Consider the following 12282-nt stretch of genomic DNA (forward strand, 5'->3'; position numbering starts at 1 on the left):
TACTGTTCTTCGACAGGCATGCAAACGAGCCGTATCCATCCTCGAGTGTCAAGTTGCTCTCTTGCATCTATAGCTAGCCAACTCTATTCAGTTTGCCTCTGTCTCTTCCCACTTTACTTCTATCCCTTCTAATCCCCCTTTCTTCTGTACTACTGCACTTTAGTAGTATTTTTTATTTTTTCCTATTGCGGCTTCTCAACGTAGAAGCCACTTCACCCTTTTTCTTTACACACCCCACTCTCTCTTCATTTTTATACCAGTTCCTTTTTATTACTTAGTCTATTTTTTTTTACTTACTTCTGTTGGAGTATATCTATCTTTTTACTTTCACTCCAACAGAAGTTTTCTTTTCCTTTTTGTTACACAATGTCAAGGTTGTCCCCTTTAACCGAAACTGATGTGAATTATTCCATTATTCCAAAAAGTCTACCATAAAAAAATTGGTGTAAATGCATAATTGCATTTTAAAGTGCATAAAATGCATCCAAAAGTGCATAAACAGGTCAAAATGAGCATACTAAGGGTCAGATTTTGTTACTCGGGGTTTTTGGGGTCGCCGAACACGATTACGCCATCAGAAGCGATCTCCGGAGCACCTGGTGCCCAGGGTCACTACTACGGTACGTCATCTGGAGGTTCGAGGGTTATAGGCAATAAATTGATACAATCAGATTACTTGGAGGATTTTTGAGTCGCTGAAGACCAATACACCATCAGAACCGACCCCTGGTGCACCTGTTGCCCAGTGTCACTGCTAAGGCACGTCCTCTTTTGAAGTTCCTAGAGTTTTCGGCATTAAATTGATGCAAATAGATTATTTGGGCGGTTTTTGGGGTTCTTAAAACAAATACGCCATCAAAACCGACCCCCGGAGCACCTGGTGCCCAAGGTCACTGCTTAGGTATCTTATATTATGGATTTTGGAGGATTTTCGGTCACCTGGTGCACCGGTGGTCAGTTCAGATGGCGTATTCTAGTTCAGCGACCCCAATATTCTCCGAGTAATCTGTTTGCATCAATTTAGTGCCGAAAACTCTCCAAACTTCAGATCAAGTGCCTTAGGAGTGAACCTGGGCACCAGGTTGAGAACGATGTGTTTACGTGTATAAAACGCAATACTATGGCAATCAATTGTTGGAAGGCCCCTTTTTGCACTTAGCAATCCATATAATAGTTGGAATATTTTAATCTAGCAAAGTAAGCAGTTCATACTTAAAAATTTCGACTTTGACCGTTTAATTCTGCGCATGAAAATTATTCGGTTAATAAAAGTTCTTATTACTACTCTCAGTGTATTCTATTCTGTAATCGTCTATTTTGTTCATTCTGATTATAAGGTAAGGGAAACAAAACCTTGATATTTTAATAATTCCTAATAAAATTTTTACATTTAATAACTGTATTTGCGCTTCGATTTGAAATTAGGTTTCGAATTGAAAATTATGTCGGTAAAACAATTAATACATAGATAAGCGAGACATGTTATTGTTATTGTTATGTTATTTGTTGAAACCGAATTTGTAAGCCGCATACTTAAAAGCGTTTATATTTACATAATTGGCAGAGTAAATGTTGCTGACTGACATTATGTAAGTTACAACCACGACTGATCTCAATTGGAAACACGTTAAAGGCAATAAAGTAGAAAAGTACCATACGGCTTTCTTTTTGGGGAAAATTTCAATCTAAACTCCTCCAGGTTGGGCTAGTGGTTGGGCTAGTGCTGTCAAAGCCCATCGCCACACGATACTGCCTGCAACATTGATATTAGGCACAGTAAATTGATTCGTTATCCTTCACATATATAATATTACACCGATATTTTTACTTTCTACCATTATATTTATATCCTATTTCCTTTATATTCATATTTACTTCCTGTACATTATACAATAAAATATCTTCCTCCTCATCTTCTTCTTCTTCTACTCTTACGTATGATTTAGAGTCCAATGTAGTATTGGATGAAAGTCAAGTAAAATTGCGTCAGATATGAGATATAGTGAGTATCTCACATTACAGTGCGCACAAAAAGTTTTTTAAAAATTGGAAATAAAAAGTGGTATGGTAAGTGTTACAATATTTTGGACTATTTGCGCCACAACTTCGATGGAAACTAGATTCACTATTATACTTCCGAAACCAAAGATCACTCCAAAAAATTGACGTACGAAGATGTATGCTCTCATACGCAAGATAAGCGTTTTAATATTGACACAAAAAGTTTACATTTTGAGAATATCAGGGAAGCACCTTCATGAGATAATCAGAAAAAGTGCAGTAGGGGAGTGCAATTAGAACGAAAATATGCATTGTTTCGGAAAAATTCAAACAAGCTTATATTTTTCTAAAACTTTTTTAGTTAGTTTATATACATGTTAAAGTAAAAAGTTCTACTCGCAGATTTGGCAACTAATTGTTTATTAATTGTTTAACCAATAACAATTGTTTTGTATAAATAATTTTAAAAATATCGTTGAATTCATTATTTTACTTTGATCAAATATGTTTGTATTTTGTTTTTGATTAAGCTTAATCCGAATATGGCATTACAATTTAAAAATCCTTATACAGAAGCTCTTATATAGTATGTCTGCGTAGCTAGGAACCACATGCAAAATTGTTTTATTATCAATTTTACGAAAAAAAGTTATTCTTCATAAAATACTCTGGATAGTCAAAAATTTAAAACTCAACCGTCATATATCAAATTTTACCAATTTTGTACGAGTTATGTCAAAAACCATAGGTATATTCCAGAATATCAAAAAATGCCATTATGAAAAGTTGTTTGAAATTAACAACTATGTTTTAATATACAATTACATCATCATAATTGAAATTTTTTTTTCAATATTTCTCAAATTACGGATACCCATCATCATTTTATTATAATTATGATAACTAGTTTATTATCAATTTTACGAAAAAAAGCTATTCTTCATAAAATGCTCTACCTGGTCTAAAATCTAAGATACAACTAACAGATATCAAACTTTTGCAATTTTATACGAGGTATGTAAAAAATATAAATTTTACTTAAGAGTTAAGTGCCTTTATTATTCACAATATTTTAATTAGAAGGATGTAATTGAACACTGCAACCTTTTTTTTTAATTCCAAACAACTTTTCTTAATAACAATTTTCGATATTGTGAAATATAAAGGTACTTTACACCTTGAGGGAAATTCATATTTTTTGACATACCTCGTATAAAATTAAAAAAATTTGACAATTAGATGGTTGGATCTTAGATTATATACGATGCAAAGTATTTCATAAAGAATAACTTTTTTTCGTAAAACTGATAATAAAAAGTTATAAATAGGTCTCAAGTTACGCAGACATATTGTATAAGAGCTAAAATTTTTTTTTGTTGAACATTTATTATTTTTGAAGCTTATTATTAAATGTATTTTAGGCAAGTTTTATAGAAAACAGTTTTGATCACTTTGTATAAAAATTTTTTTAACTGGTAATTTTCGGTTTTTGTATTACATTTTTGTTATCTTTCTTAATTTTTTCAAAATGAAATAGTTTATTTCTTTTCTAAAGTAAAATAATTTAGTGGATTTTAAAGACTACATCCTTGGCTTTAAAAAAGAACATATAAAACTGTAATAAATCTGTTCAAACTTGAGTAATACCGTCTTAAAGTGGTGGTAATTCTGTAAAACTACGAAGTTTTCAAAAAGTACATTTTTTGAGACGTCTCGTATCATTTGAATCGAAATTTTAAATTTTTTTGAGAGAAACATCGTTTAGTAAGATATCTGAAAGGTAAGCTGTGCAATATTGAGAGTTTTATAAGAAAACTTGTATTAGTTATATATTTTTAAATAATTTTTAAACCAAATTCATGTAAGTCTCATTTTCCGCCCACATTGTACTTATACCCATAAATTCTATTTCTTTTTTTCACAACCATAAGATAGCTAAATTATCCTTCTTTCATGATCAATTTATAAAATTTCATTTGATCCATTAGTTAAAGAATTACATTAAAATAACTCAACCGTGCACTTCGTCGTACGCTAGTTTACAGTGCGCCAATGTTTCTGAGAAGTGTGACTTTAGAGTTATAAATAAAAATTTATAGAATTTACAGATTTAATTTTAGAAAAATATTTATACAATGTTATTTTTGTAAAATTTTCTGAATTTTTCAACGGCCACGTTAGTTTTTTTCTACAATTTATATTTTCGGAGTTATTAAAAAAAAACTAATTTCGCAGTTCATTTGTTTAAAAAAATATGAAGCACCCACTTCTCGAGTAGAACTTTTTGACATGTTGTTTATTAAACATTTCTTAATGAAATTACAAAAAGTTCTATCTTGTTTGATTTTTTCCGAAGTGAAAATCAATATGCACTCCCCTACAGATATTAACGCCGAGTAAACTGCCACTTTGTTGCAACAACTTTACAAAATAAGGAAGAAAAGAAAAACAGTGGCTAGAACTCATTATTTGGGTTTTAGTTTATTGACTTGGTCATTTACGTTTCTGATTTGTATTCAAACAATTATTATTTATTTCCAAACCAGAAAAATAGTATAGAAAAGTACATGAAATAATAAAACAATCGGACTAAATATAGAGCTATTTCAAATATTTGAACTATTTGAACAAAATTACTTACAATGAAAAATAAAATAGTTGTCACTGAAATGAAAAAATGTCATTGCAATGAAAAATAAGATATTTTGTAAAATAATAAAGTAAAATGCTTCAAGCCAATCACTCAGTTAAAATGCTTCAGTTTTATACTAGATAACCTAGTTAGATATTAATACTCGTATTGAAAGAAAAGTTAAAATAGCTGAATATTTCTTCTTCTTAACGTGCCCTATCAAGTCCCCTTGACTTTGGCGATTAACATTGAGAAACTGTCTCTGTCTCGAGCTTTTTTTAAATAGTTCCTCTGCTTTCTTTATTCCTGTCCACTCCCTGATATTCTTCAACCAAGAGGCCTGTTTTCTACAATTCCTCTGCGTCCTTCGATCTGATCTTCGATCCGTCATAATAAATTGAAGAATATTATATGAGTCCTTACTGCGTGTCCAAAATAGGCCAACTTTCTACATTTGATGTTATCAAGCAGCTCGCGAGCAGCAATTGCTCTCTTGAAGGACTGCCACATTTGTCAGCAAAGCCGTCCATGCTATTTTTAGGGTACGTCTGTGTAGCCACATTTCAAAGGCCTCCAAACGATTAATGGTGGATATTTTTAATGTACATGCTTCGACATCGTATAAGAGGACTGACCAAATGTAACATTTAATCATGCGCTTCCGAAGTTGATGTTGCAAGTTATCACTTCATAAGAATGACATCATTTTTAAAAATGTTGTGCGGGCTATGTCTAATCTTCGGGCTCAGTGGAGGATGATCTTCAGTTTATTGAAACACCAATAGCACTTAGCAATTTTATTGATATCGACTGACACCAGGGTAGTATAACCTACAACCCCGAGAGACCGTTTGATGTACTGGTATGTTACTTGTACGCGAATTAGTTGAAGACTTTATTTGATGTTACTTATTGATTTTAGTGAATAAAGTTAAAGGCTCCTCTGGCCTGGTTGAAGTGATTCATGAGAGTGATTCTAAAATGTATTAGGTTTGTTCTAGCAAACAGTCAAACTAGTCAGAAACCGTCAGAAAACATTTGGTCAGTGAGAGAACATAATACAGTCTACAGTGCTATCCCCTCTACTCGCGCTGGTCCGCTATTCGCTGATGATTTCAAACCGTTTGAAACTGATGCTAGAACAAACCTATTATCTCTTGTTGGAAACATGAATTGGGTCATAGCCCACACGCCAAAAATAACAAACGTTTTTAATTAGACAGCTAAAATTATGTCCATTGCCAAAATATTGTTTATAAATTGCAACAATTAAACAAATGAAATATCCGGCACATGTTTAAATATGATAAGAAATTGGTTGATGTGATATCATCATCAACCCGTACACAATTATGGGTGTTCCCAGAAAAATATTATTTTATTAGCGTAGCAAGTCGTAGGTACCTACCTGCTTTTAAGGGTCTAATATTTATTTTGTCAGTTTCCGGCCAACATTTGTTTAAAGTAAACGTTGTATCGTATTTAGTGTTTTTGAAGTGATTGGTATATATTAAATTTAAATATGTCTACCATTCAAAAAAGTGCTTGGATAAAGTGTTTCCCGAGTTAAAGCTAAGTGGAGAAAAAGTATTTTGCAAGGCCTGTTCCAAAATCGTAAGTTACATTCATTTTCACATTTCATTTTTTAAATGAGGAACTGATAAACAAAAGCATCATGTCCCACAAAAGAAATTTTTCTGGAAAGAGTGTTTTTATTCGACAAATTCGCTTTTACTTCTATAAAGACGGACATAGAGAGAAGCATGTGTTAGATATTCAAAATGACTCGCGGTGTGTAACTGAAAGTCAAAAACTTTTAAGTAACATACAAATTGCTAAAGAACTTATGTTCATAAAAGGTAATTTTAGTTTTTTACCAGATCTAATAAAGTCATTAGAACAAAGGAATTTACAATTAAGTGATTCGGTTAATCTTGTTAACACTTTTTCTGCTCATTGTCAAAAAATTCCAGGAAATACAGGGATTACAATTAGAAATAAATTAAAAAATGTTTTAGAAAAAAATGAGGGCTTCGATTGTTTGAGGAAAGTTGTACGTATTTTTGAAGGCAACTTTTCTGAAGATCTTACGACTTGGCAAATTAGTTTACAGCCCAAATTAAAATATTGTCCTATAACATCAGTAGATGTAGAACGAACTTTTTCTGTGTCCAAACACGTTTTTAGTGATAGAAGGCAAAAGTTGCTAGTTGAAAATTTTGAAAAATATTTGATTATAAATTCATACTATAATTTAGATTCTTAATTTAATTATTATATCAGTTTTTGTGTGTCATTTCATTTGTTTTTATGTGAAAAATAAATATGTATTAACCGTTAACTACACGCGCTGGCATATTTTGTACGCCAGATATAAGAATTCTACTGCAAATATATTTAAAAATTTAATTTTTGACCTTGTTTATCTCTCTAACCTATCACTGGAATGTGCTTTACAATTTGGTTTTAGTTTCGTTATAATCGGCGTTCTGGGAAGATCGTAATTTACAGTTTATTATTTGTTGTGTCCAGTGGTGGACAATATACGCCACGATTATATTAATATAAGTAGTAATATAAGTACATATTTCAATTGTTTTTATTCATTATGGCACAAAATATATTTTTCTTTATAAACAATACTTTTTCTCCTGTAAAAAATCACATTTCAAAAAAATTTTTATTAGTAATTTTATTTACCATGGAATCCAGTTATTCCATGATTCCAGTTATAAATCCCAATTGGCTTACTGAGAAGGAACTTTAAGTATTCACTGATGCCGAATAAGGTTTATAACAAACAACTGAGTGTATTTAAAAAAAAATAAACAAATCCGCTGTTTTTAAGTGTATTTTCTTGTGGCGTATAAAGTACGCCACGCGTGTAGTTATGTTATAACTTGATGCGCGGGTAGTTAAAGGTTAAACATAAATGTAGGTTGAATTTTTTAAACATAAATGTTTATATTTAATATATTGTTTTATTTTTGAGTATTTTTAATATGCATTTGCATATTTAGACAAATTTAGAAAAAATACCTGCATATTTGTAGTAAAAGTAATGCATATATATGCGCATATTTTGGTAATGTTGTGTTGCATATATTCCGCTCTCTATTCATGTGTATTCTTTCATTTTCCGACTGTAGCTGAATATTTACTCATAAAAAGATTATCATACTTACTGCAAACTAACTCCCTCTGCGTCACGGCGCTCGCATGGCTTCCATTAACTAACGCTTTCGCCCACGCTGCCAAGTCCCTGTGCGTTTCCGCTCGCAGCGAATGTGTTATCACTCCTTCCACAGTCGCGCATCGTATGCTAAATTCTGGCAGCTCTGCTCTCTTGCCAGATCCTACTAGACGAGTTGCTATCAAAGAATAAGCTTCCGCAGGCGCTCGCCATGCTTCACCTGACCAAGGCGCGCTTTCGTAGAAGCGTAACTCACTGTCCGTCACGGCTGCGAAGATAGACTGCCATCGGTCCATGTCTTCGGAAGATTCGGAACTGGACATGGTCTATACAAAAAACAACGTAACATTAAAATGCAATTCTTTATTATTTCCCAGAAAGCTGCCATTCTTTTGTTGGTTTAATAAAGACCACGACAGAACAGAAGATGATATAATTAAAGAATCTTGGAAAAGAGCAGCAACGAATAGAATTTTTTAATATACATATAATCATATCCCTTCGACCATACAATGGTGTTGGGTTATTCGCGGTGTGCAAGTACTTGGAAGGGAAACGAGAAACGACCGTGCGCGAGTCGCGGAGAATATTGCAACTATCTTAAATAATTCATATTGTCAATTGAAATTGTCAAATTGACGTATATTTCATACCTTCTGTCATTGAGGCAGAAAAATTATATATTGCTCCACAATATTGATATGATATGCAATTATTATATAAAGGTAAATTTAATTAATTGTATTTTGCTTGCAGTACTGCATTTTAATAACTAATTTTATTTACTACATACAATTGTTTACGTTTGCATAGCATAACCTGCATCTTATTTTTTCTTCTTATTATTTTTTTGGACTATGGCCTTGACAATTATCCAGCAACCAGGACTAATATAATTGGCCAATATAATTAAAAGTGCGAATAAAAGTACAGAGCGTAGAAATAGAGTGTGATGTATGTAAATAGGTAGTATTCGGAACGCACTCAAGTTGGTAATATTGTAAGAGTGACAGTGACAAGGACAGTGAAACGGAAATAAAACCATTCTGAATCTAGACACGATAGATACAAGTTGTTTCATTATAACCTATCCTCCAAAGTTAACCTAGGAACCCTACCACGTGTTACATTATAACATTACATGGTGCCGAACAAGATCGAATACGTTAAGAAAAGATATAAGTGCAATGGAATTCAAGGCAGCTATAAACTCGATGCAAATGTCAGGTAACTTGTATGAAAATTGGAAATTCTTCATACAAAGATTCAAAAACTACTTACAAGCTACAGAATTAACAAAGAAACCTGAAATAACCCAGTGTGCACAGCTATTACAGTTAATAGGGGACGAAGGGTTCAAAATATATAACATGTTTAAGTTCTCAACAGAAGAAAAAGACAAGTTAGAACTGTTAATAAAAAAAATTTGAAGCACATTTCAAGCCAAAAAGCAACGTGTCAAATGCAAGGTATTGCCTGTTCACCAAAAAACAAGAAGAAGGTGAGTCAGTAGACAAATTTATAACAGATATTATAAACAAGGCAAAAAATTGTGAGCTAGAGAATTTGGAGGACAGTCTGATTAAGACTTGCATAACTTGTGGGGTAGCAGATGAAACGATGAGACAGAGACTATTAGAAGAAGATGAGATGAGCTTGGAAAAAGCAATCAATCTGTGTAAAAGTATAGAAAGTTCGAAAATCCAGTCTGAAAAAATGAAGTCAGAGGAGGTGCACTACATAAAGAAAAGAAACTTCAATAAGAAATATGTAAATAGAGAACAGTGGGAAGACAGAAGAGTGAATCCAACTCATTCAAAGTCCCAAGACGGCCAGTTCAATGGTAAATCTGGAAGCAGTTCAGGGTGCAGTAGGTGCGGAATGGAGCACAGAGGCCAACCATGCAAAGCATATAAAGCTAAGTGTAATTTATGTAATAAAATAGGGCATTATGCAAAAAAATGTTTTCAAAAACAAATTAAGTATGTAGATGTAGATGATTCAGAATCAGATGATTTGTTTATAGGCTTGGTAAATACTAAAAATAGCAGTTTTGATGATGATTTCATGATAAATTTTGAAGTTAACAAGCGTAAATTAAGCTGTAGATTAGATACAGGGGCAATGGCAAACGTAATATCAATAAATAAGTTAAATTCTCTAGAAGTTAATGTTGAACTACAGAAAACAAACTGCAGGTTAACGACATTTTCGGATGAAACACTTAGGGTCATTGGAAAATGTAGTTTAGAATGCAAGTATAAAGATAACATGTACAACATAATGTTTTATGTGGTAGAAATTAATTCACCAACGGTATTAGGTCTTCCTACATGTAAAGCTTTAAATATTTTAAAAAGAATCAATACTATAGAAAAAATTGAAAATAATTTGAATTCTAGAGAAGTTACATTTAAAAATGATTACTCTGATGTGAAAAAAATATTTAAAGAAGTTTTTTCAGGTATAGGCTGCTTGGATGAGCCATACAAAATCATGCTAAATGAAACTGCACAACCAGTTATACATCCTCCAAGAAAGATTCCACTACAATTAAAGGAGAAACTAAAACTTGAATTAGCTGAAATGGAGAAAAATGGAATAATTGAGAAGGTTGATGAACCTACAGATTGGGTCAACTCGATAGTCTTGGTAAGAAAACCAAAAAGTAATTCCATAAGAGTTTGTATAGATCCTAGGGACTTGAATAAAGCTATCAAAAGAGAGCACTTTCAACTCCATACGATTGATGAAATAGCTGCAAATTTAAAAGGTAACGTTTATTTCAGCAAGCTTGATGCCTCAAAAGCATTTTGGAGCATAAAGCTTGATGAAGAAAGTAGTAAATTATGTACTTTTAACACTTGCTATGGTAGATATAAATTTTTAAGACTGTCTTATGGCATTAGTTCAGCAAGTGAAGTGTTTCACAAAAGATTCAGTAAAATATTTAATATGGAGGGTGTAGAAACATATATTGATGATTTAATTGTTTATGGCTCATCAAAACAACAACATGATAAATGTTTATATCAAGTTTTAGAAAGAGCTAGGATAAATAATGTCAAATTTAATTATGAAAAATGTAGTTTTGGTGTAAAAAATGTAAAATTTTTAGGATTTAATTACAATAAAGATGGTCAAAGTGTTGATAGTGATAAAATTAAAGCCATTCAAGATATGAAAAAGCCAGAAAATAAAAAAGACATACAGAGATTATTAGGAATGATAACGTATTTGTCTAAACAAATAAAAAATTTGTCAGACTTAACCGCACCTCTTAGGGAATTAATTAAAGAAAATGTAGAATGGCATTGGTCACATAAACATGATGAATGTTTTAGTAAAATTAAGGAAATAATTTCAAAAAGCCCAGTATTAAGACATTTTGATATAAATGAAAAGTGTTTAATATCGGTTGACTGTTCAAAAGACTCAATACGAGCTGTACTCTTACAAAAAGGTCAACCAGTAGCTTACATATCAAAGGCTTTAACTTTAACACAACAAAATTATGCACAAATTGAAAAAGAACTTCTTGGAGTTCTGGTGGCATGTGAGAAATTTCATAATTATATATATGCTTCCAAGTTTGATATAGAAACTGATCACAAACCATTGATATCCATAGTAAAGAAACCCTTAATGAATGCGCCACCACGACTTCAAAGAATGTTATTTAAATTGCAGAGGTATGACTATAATCTGATGTATAAAAAAGGTAAAGAACTATATATAGCTGATACGCTATCGAGATGTTGTTCGGAATTGCCTGTAATAAAGAATGATTTAGATATTGAACTAGAATCACAAATTTGTTTAGTAAGATTAAACATTAATGTTTCAAACAATCAACTGCAAAAAATCAAAGAAGAGACTAGCAAAGACAAAACTTTAATTGATCTAAAGACTTTCATAAAAAAAGGTTGGCCAAAAGAATTAAATAATGTACATAAAGATTTAAAAGCATTTTTTAAGATTAAAGATGAAATAACCTTCTTTGATAGTTTGTTGATGAGGAATAGTCAAATTATAATTCCTCATGTAATGAGAAAAGAAATGTTAAAAAGAATTCACTATGGCCATCAAGGAATAAATAAATGTAAAATGTTAGCTAGACAATCATTATATTGGCCTTCCATGACAGTTGACATTGAGAATGAAGTTAAAGGTTGTCCAATTTGCCCACAATTTGAAAATGCAAAGAGAGAACCTTTGACTCCACACAATATCCCAGAACTCCCCTGGGAGGAAGTTGGCTCTGATATATTTTACATAGGTCAAAAAAGTTATTTAATGGTGGTAGATTATTACAGTAAATATCCAGAAATTTGTCTGTTGAACGATACAACCAGTTCAACTATAATTACACATTTAAAATCGATATTTGCTCGTCATGGAATACCAAAAATATTTTACTCTGATGGTGGACCACAATACACAGCCAATGAATTTG

The 12282-nt window shown here is 31.9% G+C and overlaps 1 protein-coding gene across 1 annotated transcript in view; it reads right to left on the reverse strand.

Moving 5' to 3' along the window:
- Positions 1 to 12282, reverse strand: part of LOC114333421 (beta-1-syntrophin-like) — a 539330-nt gene that overhangs the window by 39578 nt on the left and 487470 nt on the right. The window contains exon 4 of the mRNA XM_050661825.1: positions 7819 to 8152. Coding sequence (XP_050517782.1) covers positions 7819 to 8152 — 334 coding nt within the window. The remainder of the gene's footprint in view (positions 1 to 7818; positions 8153 to 12282) is intronic.

The sequence above is a fragment of the Diabrotica virgifera genome, chromosome 1 (genome assembly GCF_917563875.1).
Source record: "Diabrotica virgifera virgifera chromosome 1, PGI_DIABVI_V3a".
Taxonomy (NCBI): Eukaryota; Metazoa; Arthropoda; class Insecta; order Coleoptera; family Chrysomelidae; genus Diabrotica; species Diabrotica virgifera.